Source organism: Parus major, chromosome 3 (assembly GCF_001522545.3).
Source record: "Parus major isolate Abel chromosome 3, Parus_major1.1, whole genome shotgun sequence".
NCBI classification, from domain to species: Eukaryota; Metazoa; Chordata; class Aves; order Passeriformes; family Paridae; genus Parus; species Parus major.
The window spans coordinates 20,018,488-20,043,914 of NC_031770.1; the positions used below are offsets into that span (position 1 = coordinate 20,018,488).

Sequence of the window (25,427 nt, forward strand, 5' to 3'; positions counted from 1 at the left end):
CCTTTTCTTTTCAAGTGGAAAGCTGGCCATTTACAGAGCCTCATACTTGTATGCCTTTATCCCATTCCACACAGTCATGAGGAACAGTGTTTCAGTCTGTGCTGATAACCTTTGAAACAAATATTGCCTAAACAGCACACCTTATTACTACAAATGATCCAACTTTGCATTTATACATTTATTAAAAGATTCAGGAACAATAGCTTAGTTATGCTTGACAGCTTGTTTATGACCATCTCCTCCCTGGCTGTGTTAATACTCAGAGACCTATCACATTAGAGAAGACAGGAGAATACAAAATAGCATAGCAGGCATGTCCCCATTTATTAGCTGTTTTGCATTGAAGCCTTTTGCTACTTACTGCTGTAAGCCTTGAAATAAAAGAATCAGTGCTGTATTGTGTTCCTTTTGTGTTTTTAAAGCATGTTGTTGCAATGTCTTGAATTTTGGCAAACTGAAAAATGAAAAACTTGCATTTTTCATGCAATTTTGTCTTCCACAAGTCACATTTTTTTGTTTCTGGAGATATTTGTTTCATCCTGTCTATGCAGGTCTATGCAGGCCTTTTTTGTTTTTTGGTTTTTTTTTTTTGTATGTGAGGTTTGGTTTTTGTTTTTTTTCTTTTTGTGTGTGTGTGTGCGTGTTTTATTCTGTGAGGTTCTCTAAGACTGTGTTTCCAAAGACAATTTAAAAGAAGCACTTCTTACGTGATGACAATCAAAGGGAGTTAAAATTTAAAACAAAGTTGGGAAAACTAATCCCCAGTATTTGTAAAAATAGATAATCAAGTCTTAGTTCATTTCTATCCTTTCTTTTTCTGTCATTGAAAAGTGCAAAATTAAATTAGAATTGTCTTTCTAGGACTATTGGGGAGTTCTTTTTTATGGAGGAATGTCTCCCTGGCAAAGTGACAGCATTCCTGGCTGGACTCCAGTCCCCCTCCATGCCCTGGCAAAGGCAGCTTTTTGGAGGAAGTATTGACTGAATGTGTTCCAACATGATGGTCCCCTTGCATCATAACACAGTTCAGGAGCTTTGAATTGTATTTCAAGTTGGGCTAGAGGTTATACTAAATTAGACTAATTGTTCCCCTCTGATCCTCAAGAGGAGGAGGAGGAAAACAATAATGGAAAACCATGTCAACTCCCCTTCTATGTATAGAGTATAGAGGTTTATAACATGTACCATTTCAATCAATGGGTATCTTGATGGCTGTGATTTTGTCATGTCCAACAGATGTGTATTAGCAAGGGGCTTCTTTTTGCAATTGCCAGTGGCTTCTAAAATTTACCACTAGAAGTCTCAAGTAGTTTTTAAGCTTTGTTCAGATCCATTAAGGTTATTTGAAGCCTAGTTATGAAAAAAATGCTCTTTAAAACCTAATCTTTTTCTCTGAAGACTTGCAGGTTTTGTTTTTTGTTTTTTTTCTTTTGGGTTTTTTTTTTATTTTTAATGCATTTTAAGACAGAAAATTAAAACAGAGGCAGTAACAAGGGCATGAAATCACTAGAAACAAAATTGTTGAGGAAGAGGAGTAAGGGATTTTGAGATAAGATTGAAAAGACAAAGAAAAGAGACTACTTCACACAGAATTTAAGGATAGCACTCAAGGGGGCAGAAACATCAGGAAGAGTCTGCTGATTTTTCAATGAAAATTCTTTTGGACTATGACTGGTTAAAATACAGAAGCAATCTTAATGAGTGGATTCATTCTAACTTGGTTCAATATAGGCATCTGTACTGGGAATATCTCATGTGTAGCTTTGCAGGAGTAGAGTGAAAGAAAACTCAAATTGGCCATATGTCCTTGTGTCTGTCAGACTGGCAAAATTACTCCTCCTCATCACTACATACACCCACGATGTTTGTAAATGGTAATAAAGAAGACAAATCAGAAGAATGGGAGGAGAGAGTGTGAGAAAACAAAGTAAAACTGCTAAGCATGGAGCTATTTTATAAAAAGGCTGAGTGTTACAAATAAATATGAAGCCAGGAGGATGAGCTAAATAAAAGAACTGTTATGCCTGATGCTCCAAGAATGGTAAAATGTGTTGGAAGATCAATGTTAGTGTAAATGCAGTATTGGGATGAAAAAACAAGGACAGGAAGGTAATAGAAGAGAATTACCCATCCCTGTTACTCAAAGAGAAAGTGACTGGACAGATAGAGAGCCTCAATTTGGTCTGTTCAGATACAAATACAAATACATAAATAGCAGGCTTTTAAACATGCAGTTAATAAAGATGTGTTTCATATTTTTTAATCAGTCTTTCAAATGGTAAATTAAGGTGCTGCAGCTTCCACAATCCTTGTGGTATTTGAAATACTTTCATGTGCCGCAATAATTGTGCTTATGCAACTGAAATCCTTGGCTGATAGATGAGGCAAAAGTTCATTGTTGATACATTTTTGTTTTTGTCTGTGCTATCTCAAGATCATCAAGTGATCTTCACTCAGTTGATCAAGTGGATCTGCATGTAACTGAGAGAAATATTGGACAGTAATTACACATTTTTCATCTCAATACATAGAGCAAAATTTTACTTTATTCTTCTCTCTGGGTTCCGCCACATTCAAATTCCTATTTTTTTTTAATTATTTTTTTTTTTTTTGCAAATGGCATTCAGCCTGTTGTTTCTACTAGACCTTTTGAAATTTATTTTTTTTTTTTAATTTCAAAACCACTTTTTGTTGTGTGATTTTTCTCTCATGTTGGATTCTGAGCCTATAGAACTCTACTAGCTCGTACCAGTGAGAGACCTGGTATTTGAAAGTTTCTTTTTGTGACAATGTTTTCTGCATGAAATTATGAATTACCAATACAAAACATGCATGTTTTCAAAATTTTTCAGTGAGGCAGAGAAATGCTATTTCATTCCCATCATTTCCTGTCATTTCAGCAGGATGAAATTAGCCATTTGAATGCTTGGACCAGTACAATTGCTTACACTATTGATCTCAAATCATATAGTCAAAGGTTGCCTTAAACAATCTATACAGCTATGTTTCATTAGCTGATGTGTGACTAAGCTTATTTCTTGTAATCAAGTTTGCCTTTGCTCGTAATTTTTTTTTTTAAATTTATTTAAAAAGCACTTTTTAAGACATAGCAAAGTATTTGCTTTGTGATTGCTGCCATTTACCCCAGCACATTGTTTTCCTGATCTTTTGCTTTTGATGGCAATTACAGGGTTCAGAAGCTAATTTGTAGGAGATATTCTTCCAGCACCAGCTGTGTCTGGCTTCTTGGCAGACTTCTCAACCAATTGTATTTGGGGCTTTGGAGTTGGCTCTGGGTTTGCTGGGGTAATTCTGTGCTGTCTAACACTCCTTGTTCTTTTCTTTTTGATTACCCTTTTAATCTGAGTAATTTGTCCATTTTTTTCCATTTTTTGCATTCATGAATAAGGTCCAATGCAGACCCTTTTCAAAAGCTTCATTTGTTTATGTCTGTCATAGATGGCTTTTCTATGAAAGCCTATGCCTCAATTCTAAAATCACCAATACCCATTAAACAGGTAGTAAGAAATGTATAGTTTCCTTTGTTACAAAAGGGAAATACGAGGGCCATTTGCTGCTGGCCTGGAAACACAGATTGTTTTGCATGCATGTACATAAGTCTCTTCATTGTGAATAGGACCCAAAGTGATTAAACAAGCACTCTTAATATGTTAATTTATAATTTTAATTACAACAATCTTGTATATATAGTCATTAGTGAATACTAATATAAATATTTTTCTACCTTTTTATTCATAATGCATAAACCAATCATCCAGTTACTTCTCGGCAGTTGCCTGTTTCCGTTTCATAATACAATCTTTGTTCTTAGTTATGAATGCATTTTGTTCATTCCTGTCTTGAATAATCCCTCATTAAGCTAGTCACTTTCTGCTCCATGCTAAAAAGGAAAAATTATCATGCAAATGTGGCATGCCATATTAAAAAGCACATTACCAAACACTTTTGTTGCTGTCCTTCAATTAGTTTCCCTTCTTTGAATTTAATTTCATTTGTTGTTAAACTACTGACTTGATGTATGGACTCATGAATTTGAGGCTGCTGCCAAGAATGTAGCAGGAAAAAAAATCAAAGCCTCTTCAGAAAGCTACAGAGGCAAAGCTGAAATGAATTTGCTTCACCTTTGACAAGAACACTTGAGCAGCACTGGAATCCTCTGATGATTCAGCTTGGCTAATTATCCAATTATTTATTCCAAGAATAAAGATGCTGTTTTACAATTAGAAAAGTGTAAAGTAATCGGAGAAATTTCCTAATGACAGATGACTTAAGTAACTTCTGAGATAAATAGAATCTGCTCAAACTTGTCTTACCAAGTGTTCAAGCTGTAGTTAAACTGCTCTTTGAATTTCAGGGTATCAGTAGGGAATTAAAAGTTATTTGTTTCTTGTCCCCTACCAACCATATATTATGTCAGAAAATAGCTCAAAACAGCTCAGTTTGTTCTTTTTCCTCTCTGTCAAATTTGCAACATTTTTAAGCTATGTTTAAGTTGCATTCCTCTTGATTAAAAGCTTTTGGTTCAAAGCAATACTTTTTAATTGCCTAATAATATAAGTCAGTTCTTAGGAAAGAACCGTGCATTTAGGAGTTCATTTGCAATATAACTGAAAAATTCATTGCATGGCAGTAAAACAATTTACTGTTAATTACAAGGAGAAGAATTTGCTGTACCATGCTCACAGATTGCCATGAATCATGCAGCACTCCTAGAGATTTATAACAGATGTGTAAGTGGGATGAATTAGCAGGGTTTAATAACAGAGACACAAATCATGCAGACTTCAAGGAGCTTTAATTGATATACTAGAATGTGACGGGCATGAATCACTCAGCCATTCAACAGCACTGTAACATATGGTCAGCTCAATATGCTGCATCTTAAATCGGTTGGTGAGTCGTTGGTTGTCCCATATGGTGGAAGCAATATATTTTTCATGATTTTTAAAAAATACAGTGGGTTGCATCTATTTTAAAAGAAATATGATTGCAACATATCCATGTTACTAAATTTTCTTTTGATGTCCATTGTGGGTGAGTTTTATTCTCTTTCTTGGGAAGGAGTCCAAAATGGACTCTAAAGAACCTCTTAAAATTCAGAATATTGTCAGAAGTTGTAGGTATTATTGCTTGACTCATTTACTGTTGAAATGACTGATACCATTGTGAAATACAGAAAAAGAGAGCATACCTGAAATGAAATCCCAAACTCGAGGTCCTCTGCACTAATTTCTGGAATCAGAAATGAAGTACATGACCCATAGTGAGGTGTGCAATTTTACCTGCAAGGTAAACTCCAATATGAGAAGAAAAATATATTTTCTGTAACATTTTGTCCTCAAATTTGGCTTTTTTTCTCTTTTATTTTGTACATATGCTTTTGGGATTCAACTTAAGAACAGTTAAAAACTATACATTTTGTTACCTTCCTGAACCATTCAGTGTCTACTTGAGGTTTTTCAGTGGAAGAGTGCACAAGTACCTACCTACAATAAGCTGAGCAGAAGTTACTCAAACATATGTAAGCCTGTAAAATTTAGCCACAGTGTAGATACGTTATTCCTGGGACAAGAATCTGGCAGAGTATGGAAAAGCTTAGGCAGTTGTATTAGTAAACCTGACAGACTTGAGAAAAGAGTATTGTATCCTTAGAACCATGGCTGCCAGAATTTAATGTCAACAATTAAAATTTATTTTGATCCTTACCTAGTGTTTATTACTGTTTGTATACACAACAGACCTTACTAATACAGAGATGCACTATTAGATGGAATTACCATCTGTTCAGAGTGAAATGCTGGCATCTGTCTTCAAGCCTAAAACTAAAATGATATTATTTCAAACAAAACAAAATTAACTGCTCTTTACTTACCAACTTCATTTTTGTGTACATGTGTGTGCATAAACACATGGGAAAGGCTTATTTGTAATGACCTGTGTAGCAACATCTATATTTAGATATATGACTTCAGCATAAGCTGTATGGACCATCTGTCTTTATTGGTCTTTTCTGTGCCCTCTGCTACACAATGGCATGCAGCAATCATGGGCTTTTAAATACTGTTTTAGCCTTATAATATATTAAATATGTATTATATAGCAAGGCATTAAAACGACATAATTAAGATACACAAAAATGTGACTTTGAATCCACTAAAATGCAGTACGCTCATTATTTTGACAGATGTGTTTTAACAGAACGTGACTAAAAAAAATTAAATAGGTAAAATTGTACTCGATTAATCTTTCAGAAAGTAGCTACAGGTACCACAGTGACACCTTTAGGAAAATATATACTGTATCTTTAGTGCTGAATATTTTTAATTTCAGCATTTAGTACCCTGCTGGGCTAGTGCTACAGATTTATTTCAAGACCACCTGTTTTTGTGTGCAGTTAGGTTTTCTGTTTGGGCTTCTTTGTTTTTTTTTGTTTTTAAATACTTATGTAACCTATCCTGTATATTTTGCTTCTGTCTTGATGCACAAGAATTCTCAAGCATCAAGGAGACTAGTTTAAATACTTGTGCTATAGCAAGGATGTTACTTTCTGAAAGGGTAGTCTTATATTCCATATATCACAAAATAATAAATTGTGTCATGCCAGTGTTTAATGCGTGTACACAGTGCATTAACTGTAACTGTAGTACATTTATTTGTGCTAGAGGAGACTTGAAAATGATTAAAAAATCAATACTTCCCTGTCAGAGAAGCAAGTGTTACGATGCATTTAAGTAGTTAATTGCATAAGCCCCATAAAAGCTTCAGGTTTGGGTATCAGAGATGCCATAATTATGGTCCAAGTAACTGCCATTTATTAATACTAGACTTTAAAGGAAGATGTAGTTATTGTTATGAGTGCTAGTCAGCTATATGCATTTGAAAAATAATGAATTTTAGCATTTCTGTTTTGCCATCAGTAATCTGAACTGGAGGGCTCAACCTCTTCAGTTCACATTTAAAATGCTGACGTAGGCTGGTTCCCTCAGAGGTGAAGTTTTGATTGTTAAGCCATGTTTTCTATTTAAACTTGTGCATTAATACCACAATTCATTAGTGCTGTGCCCTACTTATGCAGGGAAGCTTATGACCTCACACTGCATTACTTCAATTTTGACATTGTAAATTTCTACCATCGCGTGAGATACTAATTAGATTGTGAAGTCATAAATGATACCTAAGCAGGGATTTACAGCACATAGTGCCTTTGGCAGTTTCCCAGTTCCCCCACTCCCTGCTTTCTCCAAGAAGAATATCTATCAAGTTATGGGGTGTGGGGGACAAAGAAGAAGAAAAAAGAAAGAAATAATATACTACTGGCAAATAGGAAAAATTAAAAATATGTTAATGATCTTGGGAATGCAGGAATGTTTAAAAGGATGTTATTAATTCATTTTAAATTAAGCAATCTCTCCTTCTCTAAAGAACTCATGCTATGTACAATGCTGGGCTGTGAAGTAATACGTCAGATTTTGAAGGCCCATATTTTAATTCAGGTTTTATTGTTCTTGAAAGGCGTTTATTGCTCTTTACTGTGTCATTATGGGAACAAGTAATTTTTACAAGTTGTCATTGTATTTCGCTACCTGGGCACAAATGAAGTTCCTGTTGAATCCACTTTATTGGGGGAAGAAGGGTGAGAGAAAAATCAAGATGTGTATAGATTCTGTATATAGCAAAGTGTTCTCATACTTCTCCAGATGATGTCTTCTATTATTTCAGTGATGGTCCATTTCTTTCCACCTGTAAGACCACCATGTCATTATCCAAACAGGTCATGCTGCCCTCCAGTGGCTTACTGTACAGTATTTTGTTAAAAAAATGTAATAAGTTTAGTCAATAACTGAGATACAGAGTAGCCAATGCTATCAGTGTGTTTAGAAGAATATCAGAGTATTGGGTTTAATGGTAGAAGAATCATCCTGTAATGTAAAACTATCTTATGCTGCTACCTTTGTGGAAACAAACTCTTGTTTGAAGTCCTGGTGTGCACCAGAATTGGTGATGAAAAATTAGAGAGGGTTATTTTCTTAGTAAGTAATTATCTGAGCACAAGCTTCTGTCTGGTGTGCACATCATGTGAACAACTGGATGGGCCTGCAGAGCTGTTCTTCTCCTCTTGCTGAGTATAAGTCCAGTGACAAGAGACTGCTGTTGTCATGTACCATACTGAGATGTAACAAGACTTATAACTGTTCAAATATTCCTTCGGTTTTTTGCTCATATCCACTTGGGAATGTCATACAGATATACACTTGGAGTTTGGCATGAGAGGCCCATGAAGGAAGGAAGGAATCAAGATATACTCTTTATGAAGTTGTTGATTAATATTCTCAAAGATGATGAATAAAAATATTTTAGATATAATTATAGAGATATTTGTCTAAAGCCTGAAGAAACAAATAAAGTATTTCTTGTAAAACTGAAAGTAAGTTTCTCATAAAGATTAAGAATATATTTTGAGTTTTTTTTTCCTCTCCTAATTAAGCTTCTATGGATATCTGTGTTTATTCTTAAGATCAGAAAATAAAACAGGATTTTGTAAAGATTATGTTATGTACAATAAATAATTCCCCAAGTGTTTTTTATCCACAGCTCCAAGAAAACTTCGTGCCCCTCTTGTCGAAGGAATAAACAGCACAACAATAAAGATAACTTGGAATGAACCTGAAGAGCTTAATGGGCCTTCTCCTATCTACCAGGTGGAAAGGATGGATTCATCTTTAGCTACAATGAATATAGAAGTAACAAAAGGGATCCGTTTCCCAGGAAATGGGTATTACAGATTTGCGAGTTCTACTCTCCCCACCAATACCTACTTTACGGGTAAATGTGTTTAAATTACTTAAAAAATGTACTAATTGTGCTCTGCATGTGTTTTACCATTTAGTATCGTGTTCTATAAAACTTTTATGTTAAAGTAGGTAGGTTCTAATTTATTAAAGTAATGTAATGATTAATGATGTATGGGCTATTTTGATTCTCACTTTAAAAGCCTGTGGAAATCATTTGACATGTGGAATTTTTGTTACGTCATGTTTGGACAGAGAGATGAACATGACAGTGAATGTTGTTGCTGCATATTTGACTTGTTTCTGAGTTGGAAATATGAGATTTTATTTATTCTCCTGGGATAAAAGCTTTTTAATTAATTTGCTGTGAGTGCTAAGATGTGTTTTATTTGGTGCCTTTTTGAGAATTCCTGAGCCACTCAAAAAACTCTGTGTTCCAGGTTCAGAGCATTTGTGTTGTGACCCTGTTTGTTTTGTTAAGGAAAGAAAAAAGCCTGCCACTGACAGAATTCCACTGTTTCGGGGCCTTTGAGTGGTCTCTCTTTTTTCTTGATTAGTTACTTCATTTTGGAACCAGGAGGTTTTCAGACTGAAGCAGACCTATATCCTTTTTCTGTGATTCTCATAATTTGCTGATGTCTTGACTTCTGTGATAAAGCAAAGATATAGACAATATGTTTTTTTGCAAAAAATGAACCTGATTGCACATTTGAGATGCTGTAGAGGTCTGTAAGTGAAATCTTGCATTTGCATGCGTGAAGTATAAGTGTTTAAAAGAAGAAACAGCGGAGCTGAAGACTTAAAAATAAAAGCATATGAAAGATGTGTGTGTATCTCAGGTCATGAGAATGACAGCAGTAAGTTGAAATCCAGAAGGAATCTAGGTGACTGTAAGAGCAAGAATTAACTAGCACACTGAGGGTGCAGGGGGCTGCACCGGTGGCAGTGACACAACCTGGTACTAAGCCTTGTTTAAGAGAGAGAAGGGCTGCAAAAACTGTGCAGAATTATTGACACACACAAAAATGCTGGGGCTTTGGAGAGCACTCAGCTGGCATTCCTTGTCTTTGGGGTCACCACAGGTAATTCTGGCAACAATGTTTGAGCACTCAGTACTTGCAAGAGTGTATGTGCAAATTCAGGTTTTGTTCAAAACAGAGATCAGTTTCTTGTCTTTCTATGGTCACCCAGTGAATCTGACTTAAACAAAGTTGAAGAAGACTTCACATTTTTTTTCTAGCCAGGTGCTTACTTGACTGATAAATAATAATAACAAGTGATAATGTGTTCGTTAAATATTGACACTGTGTTGACTGGCACAACCTGTCTCTGTGTGGGAATCTGTAGGAACAGCTGTTGGACTACTTTCCTCATCCAAATTGCTCAATGGTTTTCCTGACATCAGTTTGCAGGCTTTACTATATATTTAGAAAAAAACCCTTTGATGTTTCTTCTGTTGTCAGTTGTGTCTGTAATCAAGCAAACCCAGCACCAATCTACCCAAGTGTCGATTCACTCTGGGGTTTAGTTCTGCTCCAGAAGCTGAGACTGATGGCTTGAGTAAAGTTTATTGTGATGGCTGAGATGATTTGAGAGAGTTTGGACAGGCAGGTTGGGAGATGTTAAAATAAAGCTCCCTTGATAGTGGCAGCTGATGGCTGATAACGTTATATGGATAAATATAATTTATCATAGCTTTGGATTGTGTTCTGTCTCTTCTACCAGCTAATAGTCAGAGTATTTGGAGACAGCCTAGAACTAAAACACACTAGGCAATTTGTCCAGACATCTGCTAGTAATGGCTGACAATCAGATTTAATCAGTCTGTGTTTGGTACCTAAAAATGTCTAGTTCAGGTTTGGCAACTCAATAAATATTTTCAGAAATATAAATCTGTGTTTTTCTAAGTAGGTCATCTGTCCTTCTTCTGAAACATGATGGAGGGCAAAATGATAGCAAATTTGGGAGAGTTTAGAAAGACAGACACTTAAGGGGATGAAAAATATTCTTTAACTGCACTCTGCAGTTGTTTCGTTGTTGAGACCCTCTCTTATTACCCATTTCTGAAGACAAGCAGTAAGCAATTGTGCTTTATGGATGGAACAGCTTTAGTGTGCGTGCAGCTGGGTACTTTTTGACAAAAAAATGTGCCATCTTGTATGTGTCAGTCAGCAGACAGATACTTCTCGGTGCGTCTGGAATCTCCCACTGTGAATCCAGAAAAAGATTGATCAGTTTATTCATTGCTAATAAATGCAGTTGTCCTCTCTACCTCCCTGGCTGGTCTTACAGTCCAAGGTGCAAGTAATAGGGGCAGATGTATTTTCTGGGAAGTTTTCCAAAATGATCTTTAAAAAAAAAAAGTTATTCAATAAACACTGGCTACACTAAGCAGTGTCCTGTCTGTAACAAAACCTCCAGCTGCACAGGAAGATGTGTTCTGAGTACACATTAGATGAGAGGAAATAGAGTAAAAAGACTTTTTTCTGCTGGAACTGTCCACATGCAACTTTTCAGCTCTTCAAAATGTAAGGAAGTGTTTTAGCTATGTATAATATTTCCCAAATTATGCAGACTTGATTTTTAATGCTTATTTACATTCCCTGAAGTTTTTAGATACAGCAGCATTTGTTGGATCTATCAAAATACCACAAGGCAAAGGAGAGCTGTTAGTGTTGTTTTAGCTAAGGAACATATCCATCTCCCATCACTCTGAAAATTGGAGTATTTAGGTGTTTATCTTCATATCTTCCCCATGAGGCAACAAAGCGGTGTGATTTAATGTATGGGGTGCTGAAGTTTCGATTCTACCTAATGTGGGACTTTATACTTAAAAGGACCTCTAGAATTGACCAGAAGGTTTTACAAATTATTTATTTTGTGTGGTTTTCTTTTATTGATCTAGCTTGTGTGCTGTGGCTGTGAGTCTGGAGTCAGAATGCTGTAGTACTGCTGTTGTGTTTGCCTTTCTGGATGTCTTGTCATCAAGAGAAACAATATCTATTTTATATATGGTGTAGAACAGGCAAGCTTGGAGTTCAAATGTCATTCCTCTTGGATGCTACTTGTTTTAAAAGAAAATTATTCATGTAATATTGATCAAAATGTAGTCTACTCTGAAGAAAGTTTTGTGTTTGGCCTTGGTTTTGCTTCAAGTTTTCTGAAATAGGGTAATACACTTAAAAAGAAGTATGTCTTGCCTGGACTATGTAATCTTTGCTAACCTCTACATGATGTGTATTCAGCTCTGTAACAATTAGAAAATAACTGTATGAGGTAAGATGTTAATATATTAAGCATTACAAAGAGAACTTTTTTTGCAATGACATTTTTAGTATAGTGAAGTGGTCTTAAAAATATGTATTTAAAAAAAATATTTATATCTGTGCTAGTGTTTTTACAGCCAGATTCTGGCTCAGATACACAGACATTTCTCAGAGTGGAGAATCTTTCCAGTAACGATGTTTCTTAATGAGTTTGCCATGGAACACTGCTCAGGCGTCGTTTACATTTGTTCTGAGCTGAAGTGCTGAGAATGGCTGTGGTCATTCAGTGTCAGATCTCCCCATAGCTCTTCATCACAGTGAGCTCTCTTTACGGTAATGTAAAACAAATTCCACTCCACAGGATCTTGAGCAAACATTTGATAGTTAGTCAAAGGGGCAGATATTTTCATTGGTTTGTGGAGCCAAATAAACAGGCCTTTTCCAGCATCCCAACAGAACTTTATGGAATGCATTATGACTTAATACCAAGAAAATGAATGGCATTAAAGGTCCTAAAACAATGTAAGAGGAGAGGGTAAAGAAAATGTTGTAGTTTAGATAACACATGATAATGGTGTTAAAATATATAAAAATGTGTAGTTTAAAAGAAGAGATTAACTTTTTATGTTTACTGTGAGTAAAGCAGCAATGCACTCATAATAAGCTTAAAATAGAGCAAGGTAGATTGTCTTTTTTTTCTAAAAGATTCAGGCTAGTTGAGCAAAAGAATTCATTGTTGTGAGAAAGAAACAAAAGCTCTGACACTGCAGATTTTAAAGAACAGTTGGATGAGCATTTGTCAGGAATAACCTGGGTAAAATTGATTCTGCTTTGGAGTAAGTGGATTGTTTCTGTGACCTCTAAGAATGTTTCCAAACATATATCCTATTATAAACTCAGACTAACCCAATGAAACTGAGAAAGATGTTCATTTCACCAAATAACTTTTAATAGGAAAGAGCTGCCTTTTTTTCTGATTGACAATTTTCTGTGTAGGGGGAAGGTTGCATGAGTTGAACAAGTTTTGTTTCTATTTAATTTTTCTTTAGATATTTTCTAGCATATCCTTATACAAGTAATGATTTCAGATCAGTAGAAATTACTTTTAACCACTAATTCAGAATAATGTAATAATTTAATGTTGAAGAGAAATCATCTAGTCTTCCATATTAAGTTCTGCTAGACCTGTTTAGGCCTTTGCCTAAATTTTCTTTCCATATGTAGCTACGTATGTTTCCAAATATTGTTCCAGTTTCCAGTATGACCTGTCTTTTGGTTTACTTTTCTCCCCTATATCTATACAAAATTTTATGCATATGAACTCTTGTCCATTGTCTATTGTTCTGTCACTATAGAGGCACAAAAAAGTGTGGCTTCATCTTCTTTATATCCTTTGGGGAGGTAATTGAAGAAGGCAGTCATTTCCTGCATCCTTCCATACTTAAAACTAAACAAACCCTGTTGTTTTAGCCTCCTGTTGAATGTCATGTGCTTTGGCCCCCAACTATCTTGGTGCCACTAGATTTGTTCCAGTCTGCAAGTACCTTCAGTATTTTATTTTTTTTTTAATGTCAGAGTACGCAAAACTGCACTGTAGGATTTGCATTTGCCTCTGCTGGATTTCCCAAGGTTTCTGTCAGCTCATTTCTCCAGCCTGATAAGGTGTCTCTGTGTTGTATTGTATCCACTGCAGCCCTTAATTTAATTTTATTAATTGCCTCCAAAGTTTTTGACAGCACACTCCATTCCATCACCTGGGATCCATTTTAATGAATAGAAACGTTAAACAGAATTGGTCCCAGTACCAGTTTCTTGTAAATGCTGCCCACTGGGCTTTGTGCCACTTGTCACAAAGCTTTGAGTCCTGCTGTTTAGCCAGTTTTTTACTCACTTTTATAGTCCACCTGTGGTCCATCTATTTCTCCAGATTGATGTCAAGGATTCCCTAATCTGTAGACACAACTTTACAGCAAATGCAGTTAAATTTGTTTGCCTCAGCCTTACACCGAAAAGATGGAGAGAAAGGAAGAGGAGGAGACAAGTCTCACCTTTTTGCTTAGTTTGGCTTTATGTATTCTTTGTCACTCTGCAGGCATTTTTTCCTTTCATAGCTTTTGAAGAATGAGCCTTTTTATTTCATTACATTGAACTGAATAAAGTAAACAAGATTTTCTTAGGGAGAGACTATTACAAAAGAAGTTTTTACTCCAAGCTTTTGAATACTCTGAGAGAAAGAAAGAGACCACATTTGTTTTGTGGACATGAAGAACATGCTTTTTGTCCAGGAACTTTTAATATTGCCAATCATTTTTCTGAGTTTTATATTAAATCGTACACTAAAAAGCTCTTGGAGAACTCGCATTTTGTTGTGTCCTTTCTGTCTAGGTTGTTGCCACAGGACTTGTCCTTAGAAATGCTTTTAATTTTTATGCCAACTTCTTATATTTTCTTCTCTTGTCTTCACAAAAGAATGATTTCAACCTGCATCTTCATCTTCTGTGAAAGAAAGATAAAGATCTTCTATATCACCGTCAAGTGGCTGGCTTCAGTAAGAAAGAGAGCCATCCTTTTTTCTGCCTGAGAACTGTTTGCACAGAGATTTTAGGTAGAATTTTATCTTAGTACTTAAAATGAATTCGGAGTTTCATCTTGAAAAACACATTCCTTCCTTTCTTCCTTTTGAATCCCAAGAAGCCTAAAGATAGGGAGCGAGAGAGGAGCTGCATATAGAGAAAAAGGAGTGATCCAGCACAACAAAGTGAACTCTGCTGCTTTATGAACAAAACAACTTAAAACATTTTTGAACATGCACAACAGGGACTTAGGCAACAAATAAGCCAAGCTGATGCTGACCTTGCCAGTGTTACAGGGGTAATATTTTCACTAAGATGAGCTGGTTTTTTAGGCACTGACATACTTTCTATCAATATGAAGTAGCTGCTTTTTCTGTTTCTTTTTTTTTTTTTTTTTTCCAATTGTAGCCATTACAGAAAGTAAGAAGAAAAAAACAATCTCACCTTGTGTATTATTTTTCATATTTACCTCTTGTACTTTAACAGATAAACTATGCAGCACAAGCTTTGGGCATACAAGAGCAGTATGGGGTTTTTTTCCTGCATCTTCTTGGCTGTAGTGCCAAAGTAGATTTTTGCCAGTGTTGTGCATTCTGCACTGCATGGCCAGTTTTTTCTGCTTGTGCATGGTAACTTTTAGAGAACACAGTAGTGTTATACAATGGAAATTGTAAAAGCAGGAGCTTTCCCTCATAATATCAACCTGCCAGTGGAAAGCCCCTTTTCTAGACTAGGTTGTAGTTTCATCTCTCTGTGCAAAAACCACTTACAGAACTGGGTGTTTTGATTATCACAGACACACAAAATGACTGTACATTTTAAAAGAGCAGTTCTTCCCCTTTTGTCACAACTCTATTTGGGCTTTTGCTAATTTTGTGCAAACACGATTCACTGTTTTGGAATGTAGTAGGCATTCTCTCTGCAGGTGTTAAGCCTAAGAATTAGCAGAAGAAACAGTTATGGAAGTGCTGTTTTGCTTCAGGCGTGACAGCTTCTGGGTTTCCTTTTGTGCTTGTGCACCGCTGAGAAAAGGCACAAAATAGAGGGACTTGTTGAGTGAGATTTAAGGAAATAAAAGTTGCTGAACATAGCAAAGAATATGAAAAAGCTGTAAGATAGAAGCTGCACAAAAGCATGATGCCTATTTAATTAAAAAAAATTAAGGAGAGAGTGGAAGGTACCAAGCAACTTCTGAAAACTTAGCATGCTAGAGATCCATGTACTCTCTGTTAAATGGAGGTTGATTTTACCTCAGATAAAGCAAATAGTACAGATCAAAGAGAATTTGAAGCATGTTTGAACATAGAAGTGAGTAGTTTAATGGATGGTCATCTTTTGGAGTGAATGTATGAATGCTCCTGGAAATTCTCAAACTCAAATACCTGATGACGCAAAGATATAGGAAACAAAAGTGACTATTTCTAATGGTTTTCATTTGCTAGAACAATCATGGGTCTTCCATACCAGTACTTCAGTACTTTGTAAGATTTTATGAGGTTCTCATGTACTTGTATAACAAACTTATAACCCAAAGTGTCTTTTCAGAGAGGGATTTAATGAGACATAATAGCCAAAAAGAAAAAGATCATTTGGTCCAACTTTTTTGGCAAAAGCATAATCTAGACAAGATGGCCCAGTACTCTCCAGCTGAATCTTAAATGTCCAGAGCTGGGAAATCCACCACTTCTTGGGAACATTATTCCAACGGTTGGCTCATTGTGAAATTTTTCATCTTTTGTCCAGTTGGATTCTCCCCAGGAGTAACTTCTACCCATTACTCCTTGTCTTTTCCAGGTAAAAGATTCCTTGTAAAAAAGAGCTCTCCATCTTCCTTGCAGCCACTCTTTAAATACTGGAAAATGGTGATAAGGTCTCTATTGATCCTTCTTTTCTCAAGGCTGAATTTTCTCAGTCATTCCTTATTTGACAGGCTACCCAACCTTCTCATCATCTTTGTGGCCCTTCTCTGGACTCTCTCCAGCCTGTCCATGTCTTTTTTGCACAGCAGGGACCAAAACTGAACTCAGTATTCTGGGTGTGGCCTGGCAAGAGCTGAGTAGAGTGGAATAATGACTTCTTTATCTCTGCTGGAGATGTCCTCGTTGATGCAATCCAGCACCCTGTTGGCTTTGTTTGCCACAGCAGCACACTCTCCACTCGTATTGAGCTGCTTGTCGCCAGGATGCCCAGGTCCTTTTCCACAGAGCTGCTCCCCAGCTGGGCAGATCCCAGCCTGTGCTGCATTCCTGGTTTCTGTTTTCCCAGGTGCAAGATGTTATATTTGTCTTCATTGAACTTTATAATGTTCTTGTTAGCCCATTCTTTCAGTCTATCCATGTCTTCCTGCAGGGTGGCTCTCCCTTCCAAAGTGTCCAGTTCCACTCAGTTTGGTGCCATCATCACATCTCATCAGGGTACACTTGATCCCATCATCCAGATCACTTATGAAGGTACTAAACAGCTTTAGGCTCAATATTGGTCTCTGAGTGACTCCTCTTATGACAGGTTGCCAGTTTGAAAAAGAGCTGAATACCACCCTCCTCTGGATGCTGCCTGACAGCCCACATCACTTGTCCAGACCATCACACATTGGGTTCTCTAGGAGTAGGCAGTGGCAAATAGTATAGAAAGCCTTTGTGAAATTGAGGTAGACAACATCCACTGAGGAAGTTACTTTGTCATAGAATGCAGTCAGGTTTGTCATGCACGATTTGCGTTTGGTGAGTCCATGCTGACTTTTCCCAGCTGTGCTTCATCTGACTTGTGGCAGCTCTCAGGAAAGTTCATTCTATAACTTTGCCAGGGACTAAAGTAGAAGTATTGGGTCTGTAGTTTCCTGCATCATCCTTCTCATAAGCCCTTCTCATGCGTGGGAGCGACATTAGCCTTCCTCCAGTCTTCTGGGATTTCCCGTGATCTCCACAGCTTCTGAAAGATTGTGGAGACTGACCTCACAGCCATGTCAACAAGCTTTTGCAACACCCCCAAGTGGATATTTTCAGGTCACATCAATTTGTAGAGACCAAGCTCCTGTAATAGTTCATATACAAATTCTCGCTTTACTGATGGTGAGCCTAAGTTGGTATCAACCTTGATTTTTGTGCTGGTGAAGATGAGAAGAGAGTGTTTCACCATTGTTGCTGACTACTTCACCTCTCCTGCTTAACAGCAGGCCAAAATTTTCCTTCTGATTCTACCAGAGAGTTTTCAACAAGGTTGCAGGAAAGAGACAATTACCATTTTATTCACCAGAGAGATACTTGAAATGAATGCTTTCTGGTACATGCCTGGCCCTTATTTAGATTATTTCTATAATGGTTTATTTAGTCCAATGACTTCAGACATTGTGTTGGACTAATTCTGAGCCTTTAAATTATTTCTGCTTTTGAGATACAAATTGCTTCCCGTATTGTTTTTAAAGGATGAAGATGTAACTATTGAATTATGTATTGACTAAAGTGTGTGAGGTGTCATGCATTGATTATGATTGCATTGTGAATTTGATCAGGAAATTTTCATAATAATAATATAAGGAAGCTTTTCACCTTCTAATTGATTTTCAGGGTGATTAAATTAAGACCTTGTCTAAGTACAACTGTCCTTATCAATTACTGGCAGAATAGAGAAATTAAAGGATTAAAAATTTACGTGTGTTAAGATTCAGTATTTAAGGTCTAAAATCAATCAGATCATAGACTGAATAATTCCATTATGACAAAACTATCATTCAGGATTAGACTGTGGTAATTTGGAGGGGAAAAAAAAGCTTTCTGCACTAGTACATATGGGAAAAATTAGTTTCCAAAATTAAGCACCTCAAGCTTAAGAAATGGAGGTAAATAAGCAGCATGAACTTCATTCAACTGTGTTATATTTGTATGTTATGACGGCATATAACCATTTGATTAGAAACTGTCTTTCCATAGGTTCTGGGTATGGTATGGACCAGCTGTTGCCTTTTGAAAATCCTTTCTTTGTTTTGTATATGGCTTTCTGTCTGTTTTATTGTGCATATCAGTTCTTAAGTGTATGCAGATTTAATTTTTTTCCTATGCTATTTTCACTGGAGTACCAGAGTAATTTGTAGTCATTGATACGCATTTTTACAGCACTTGTGTTACTAGGTTTGTTTTATGAATAGGGACTTTGTGTAAAAAAAAAAAGAGGAATTAATGCTAATTTTGAGTTTTACATAGGTAGGACCTGAGATTTCAGAGTAGTTCATGTGTTTTAAGTAGTGTTTCTGTCAATCCCTTTTCAATTAGGAGCACTTAACACTTACACAGATCTCCACTGGGTGTTTAAATGCAAGCACTCAAGAAAATGAAGAGTGCATAACAAATGAATAACTCTGAAAAGTTTGACTTAAGTGGTTTACCTCACATTGCATAAGACTTTTGTGGAAGAGGTGGAGACAGATTCCTCCAGAGTGACATTGAACTGTGCTAGCTGTGAAACTGTCCATTCACTTTTCATACTCCCCATTCTCTTTCATTAAACATCCACAGAGCACTACATCAAAAAAGACAGGCTTCTGTGCACAAAATCCTTATTTGCTACATGAATTCAGTTTTAGTTGCTGAACATCATAAAATCCTTGAGGCAGATATCTTATGGGAAATGTATGTTTGTATAATTGTAGACTATATTGTTACTCATCCTCTATTTGGGTTTGCATTAATTTCTTCTGTTTTGGTTTTGCATTACCTAATTTTTGTGTGTTTACTTTTATCTATCTAATGTGGCCTAAATTGTTATTCTGAATAGTAATTAAAAAAATGCCAGTGTGATAGGAGAGTCCCACACATATCCATCATTTGGAACATTACTGATAAATACAGATGTCAATGGATAGAAATCTTTAATCATAGTCTCTGATCTGGACTAATAGGGCCATTGACTGCTGCACTAGATTCACATCTCTATATGAAGGATAGAGTGAATTCTTTTCCAATGTACTGAGTTTACAACAACATGTATTTCAACTGGATTTATAAGGAGAGTTCTTATTAGTGGTTATAGGCTCTCCTCTGTTTCTATTTTCCCTTCCCTCCCTTTTTTGATTTCTTTTGCTTTTCAGTTATTTTCCCATGGTTTTTGCACTAACTATGATTTGTTTCTTGCTTCTCCCTCTTCCACTTTCTTTTTCCCTCTTGGTTTTACCATTGTAATCTCCTTGATTGTCTTCCTTCTGTGATCTTCAAAACAAAAAATTTTAAAACTTCTTGTCTTCCTTTTTTTTTTTTCATATTGGCTGTCATAAAGTGGCAGATAATTAAGAGGACAAGAAAAAGACTCTTTCCCTTCCTTTCTACTGTTTAGTGAACCGTCAGAATTTGGTGTCCAGGACGACTTTCATGGAAGAGTCTTTTTAGCCCCTAAATTTCTAAGATGCAAAGTCTCCACACAAACATAATTTTCTTTGAGAATTTTATCATCATCCTCTAGATAAGCATCCTGAAAAGAGCAGTTTCCTGACACTGATGAATTTAGACTTCTGGAGTTTTTTTTTTGGTTTGTTTGTTTTGCTTTTTTTTTTTACTTTGATATAACCACTCTAAAAAATTCATATGTATGATCCATAGAAAGAAGGAATCAAAACTATTAAAAACTTTAATTTTTTTAAATTATGAAGGTGATGTAAATTAATTCTGCGAAGTAATTTGAAAAAGTTGGCATGAAGAAAATATGGTTTGAAAATATTTCTTTTTCTTATTTTTAGAAACAAAGTAAACCCAGAATTGTCCATCAACAATCATATTTACAGAGTAATGGCAAAGTTATTGTGCAGTATAATAACTGAGAATCCAGAAAGCAACTGTGAGCATAACCAATAGAATCAAAACACAAACCTGCCAAGTAGTACCGTTCTGGTCTAAGGACCATTTAATATAGTGACAGAAATGTCATAAAATAAATTATTAGAGAATTCACAATCTTGATAGCAAATTGTTGATTTTTTTTTTTTTTTTATTAAAAGCTGTTCTAGAGAATTATATACTGGTATTTCCTGTAGAAAGATCACAAAAAGTAACTATAATCTATCTCTGTATATACCCAAAATGAGATTTGATCTGAAGTAGTTAGATGTGTGCTTACTGACTTAAGATCTATAATACCTTAAGATTAATTGGGAGCATAAATGGAGAAGCTGACAACCTGGAACTTTGACTGCTTAAAACTGCTGACCCAATTACTGCTAAGCCCTTTGCTGACATGTTAATATGTCTATTTAAACTGGTAAATCACCACCATTTCAGTGTGTGCTAGAGTTGGTCCATCAGATGAAGGAAGATGTAAGTTTAATTTAAATAATTATTGACCTATTATGACCTCTTCATTTCATTTGCACTGCTCCTCTCAAGGTAACCAATTATATTTTTATAGTGTTGGATGGTAATCAATGTACAGGAGCTATCTTTATTGATTTAAGTAAGGCCTTTGATCTGGTAATCACTAACTATTGCTATCTAGACCAGCCTTAACTATATTGGATATTAGTACAGTTATTTGGCTTTAAAAGATGCAGATTTTCGAATTCTATGAAGATATTGCATCTAAAGTTAAAGAAATTTGGAAAGCCAAAAGATATAGCTTTAAAGATCTTCCTCAGAAATTGGAAATAGCTAATTTTTTATAACCCATGCAATTTTTTTTAAGTTTAGGTCATCAACCTGATTTTTTTTTTTTTTTTTGGTAAATATCAAATAGATAATCCTTTTGAAATTTAGATTTACTTAGAAAAGTCTGGAATTTAAGTATTTTGAAAATTTTCTTCCCCAAATGTTAAATACATTTTCTGAGGAGAAGGGTTAGTTCATTGGCTGTTTATTAAATTCAGTTACAAACTTCTTCCATTTGTAGATGGAAAACAATCTGAAATTCTTTCTATTTTTTTATTATCTAATATTCATGTCAACGTATTAGGTAAAAAATAATTGAGATATTGTATCTTAATCATTGTTTGCAAGTGGTACCTGAGTATCTTCCAAGACATACTCAGCTAACTTATTCTCTTTCATTTTTTCTCATTCCTCATCTATCCCCTTCTTTTTCACCTCTTGCTTAACATTCTTCTCTACACAGGTTTACTCTTTTTTGTCTCCTCTCTTTTGTTTTAATGTATGACTTGTGAAAGCCTGACTAGGTCTGGGTTAAAACAGTCCTCAGAAAAATGTTAAATTTGTGATAATTTTTGATCTACTCCTTTAACAAGTTCCAGGGCCTTTATCCTTCTTGCAGAGGCAGTTCAGTATTGCTCTGGTGAGCCTTGAAACTAACAGCAGTTGTTCAGAGAGGTCACCAGGATAATGAAAAGGGCACTCTTGAGGTATCTCGAACTACTTCCATGGATGGCCATGAAGATTAATACTGGGACCTTACATTTGACCTAGTATTCTGTGGAGAGTCTGTGTAGTGAGCAGAGCAAATGGGGATGATATGCTGGTGGCAGAGAGTGTAACTAAAATTGTTGCATTCTCCATTTTTTTCTTTTTTCCCCTCTTTTTTCCCCCCCCATTTTTTGTTTTTGGTATGTAAACTTAAATACCGCAACTTGCTCTTGCTTAAGATCACGAAGGTGAGAGTTGTGTCCAGGTGCATTTCTGAGAAGCAGTGGTACAGTCTCCTTGCTGGTCACAGGTGGGAGGAGGCAGGTTTTTGCAATCTGCTTCCTGTGCTGAAATGGCTGGAACATGGTGTTTCCAACTCTGCTCATGAAGAAGTTGATGATACTGTAGAACTGATAATTAAGCAAAGAAATGTTTTTCCCAGTCACCACATTTTGTGATTTCATTATCTGTAAATCCCGTAAAATTGTTGTTTTGAAATATTTTTTTCTCAGTTTGTGTACTGACAAAGCACTTCATTCTTTCCTACTTGTTCTATTTTGGTTTTAGGAAGCATTCTTTCTTTGTAACTTCAAAATTCTTTTGTCAGCATTCTATATTTTTATATTGTTTCATATTACTAACAGTTTTAATGGTGTAAGCAGGAAGAACTACGGTTGGCTTATACCAGCATTGTTGTTCAGTCACATAAACTGTTCTTTTCTGTCTGTTGGTCAAAGGCTAAATGAGATGGTGGGCAAAGGTTGGGAATGATCAGCAGGCTTGAAAATTTTACCTTAAGTCTGATCCCATTTTAGGACTGCAGGTGTTCACAGTGATGTGACAGATATAAATGTGTAAATCTTGTACCTCTAAATTAGTAGCAATGTATTCCAATAGAGCATTTGATTTTAAAATAATGTAGGTACTAAAATAAATATAATCCCTGTCTACCAACATGGCTAAGAACTAAAAATAAAAATAAAAGTGACTGAATAGTGGAACAGCTAATTTTATGTTGGGTAAAATTATGGGGATTTTTTGTTCTCTGAGGAAAAAAAAGTTTAATTCCTTGGAACTGTGATAAAATTTGAAGTCGTAAAGGACATTTACTTGTCTTTTGTGCTGCTACTAAGGTTTGTTGTTTTTTTTTTTTCGCCTGGGGAACCTGCCAGAAAGAGGTCTCTCTCCCCATCAGGAGAATTTTTTGTCCTGCTCAACATCATCTCTCTATGCTGTTCCACCTTCTTTGGGAGTGCTCTGCCAAAGCTAAAAGGCAATGTGAATGCTTTAAGTATTTCTTGTACAGCAATGACTTCACACTTGGTGTTTCACACAGATGTAAATCTTGTATTGGATTCTTTTAAGAAACTTTTTGTATTACATGACTATAAATGAACAAAATGCTATTTCATTCTGCCCAGTTACGCTGTAGAGATATACCAGTATGAAACAGCATGTTCTAAACAAGCCTAACCCCATAGGTACTCCCTTGATCCCCTATTTTACTACAGGGTGTTTTTCAGATTTCTGCAGGGGGTTCAGATAAAAGATGTCACCTGCTTTTGGTACAGCACTAAGTTATATGATAGGTATTTAATATTGATGATAAAAAAGCCAGATTGCCATGGTTCAAATTAAAAATATTGAACCAAGTCATATCCTGGATCTATATAATCTTAGGACTATACTTTCTAGTCTGAATTTCTGTCTTCTAAAAAAAGTTCAACCAGTTTTCCCAGAGTGCCAGATCATTCACCATTCCCTAATATGCATTGTAGATGGCAGGTGCCAGAGTCTTTGTCATTGTGCCCCAAGGATAAGGCACTGTGCCCGAACATATTAGATTAGCCAATTTTATCTGTGTGAATAAAGCCAGAATTTTTATTTTCTCAAGTTTTCCAGGTAGCCAGAGTGAGGTCTGTAGTTCTTTTTTTTTCCTTTTTGTTTGACTCATGGGATATTAATAGTATGAAGTTATTTTAGATGGTTATACTATGTTGCAGTATATTTAAAACTGATCATACAGAGTCCGCAGGAAAAAGGGGAAGCATAAGCAAAGGATAAAAGTCTCTTGGTCCATCGGGTAAATTTTCAGAACAATATATGAGCATTTAGTCACGCAAGTCCCATTAATGTTAATGGTCCCAAGCTTTCTTTTATTCATCACGGCACTGATTGCACTTGGTCAGCTCTTTATCAGTTTGAAATATTGACAGTAGGAGGAGGCGTTCCCTTAGCCAGGCCTGACTGTTGCAGTGCTCTTTTAACTTACTCATCCTGCAAATGCTCCTATAAATGGATTTATTTCAGCAGATCCAAAATACATCAACCGGATCACCTTACCCTGGTGTTAGCCCCTTTGCATTGGCTTCAATTTGCAAGAGCATTGATTTTAAGCATTGATCATTACTTATGTAGTACTCTGTGGTTTTGCACCATCCTATTTATTAAACTAACCTGTTACATGTGCAGCTGTTAAAGTCCTATCTTTGTCTTGCTAAGAAGTGATTATTTGCTCTCTCTGATTATGATTTAGATTATAAAACAAGGCTATTCCCTGAAAAGTGTGTTGGCTGCACTGACTCAAGATTTCTGCATCTTCTGCTATGCAGCTCTACTTTTTCTTAGTGGTGTATATAGGACAAAGGGTAATGTTTTTTATCTAAAAGAGGGTAGATTTAGATTACTTGTAAGGAAGTTGTTTACAGTGAGGCTGGTGAAACAGTGGCACAGATTGCCCAGAGACGCTGTGGATGCCCTGTGTCTGGAAATATTGAGGGTCAGTTTGGATGTGGCTTTGGGCAACCTGATCTAGTTGAAGATGTCCCTGCTTATTGCAGGCAGGGTTTAACAAGGTGACCTTAAAAGGTCCCTTCCAACCCAAGCCATTATAAGATTCAAAATTCTTCCAGTGCTTTCTGCAACAGATAATGTACTTATTATAGTTCTTGCAAAAGAGATTTTTATTTTGTTTGCCGTATTCTTATAGAGTGCTTTAGGTATTTTATTTATTATAAAAATAGACTTTAACTGGGGGAAAACTAGGCTTTTGGGGGTCATGCCTACTACTTTTTAGATATTTTTTATGTAAGTTCCTCTGCTGCCCTATGAAATCTATGCAATGCTAGTTAAGAAAATAGATGTAGAACAAAATATTTTCCAATGCTAAACAAGATGGTGAACTGCAAAAAGATTTTGCTGTTCTATTCTTTAATTCAGAGAGTCATTGTTATTTATACTGATGGTCATCTTAGGTGCTACACAACAAATGGTATTCTGAGTTCAGAAAAGAACATGCTGTCTATCTCAGGGAGGGAAAAAAAAGAAGAAATAGTCTGGTTTTACCTGATACTTTATATCTAAACCTGTCTACTTAAAATTCTTTGTTCTAATCATGCTTGTATATCAAAATTTTAATTAGTGTTATTTTAGAGTGGTTAGAGTTAA

The 25,427-nt window shown here is 35.8% G+C and overlaps 1 protein-coding gene across 2 annotated transcripts in view; it reads left to right on the top strand.

The window, feature by feature from the left end:
• USH2A (usherin) overlaps positions 1-25,427 on the top strand; it is a 368,965-nt gene that overhangs the window by 88,548 nt on the left and 254,990 nt on the right. For both annotated transcript variants that reach the window (XM_033513296.1, XM_033513295.1), the window contains exon 20: positions 8,614-8,844. In XM_033513296.1, the coding sequence (XP_033369187.1) occupies positions 8,614-8,844 (231 nt within the window). The remainder of the gene's footprint in view (positions 1-8,613; positions 8,845-25,427) is intronic.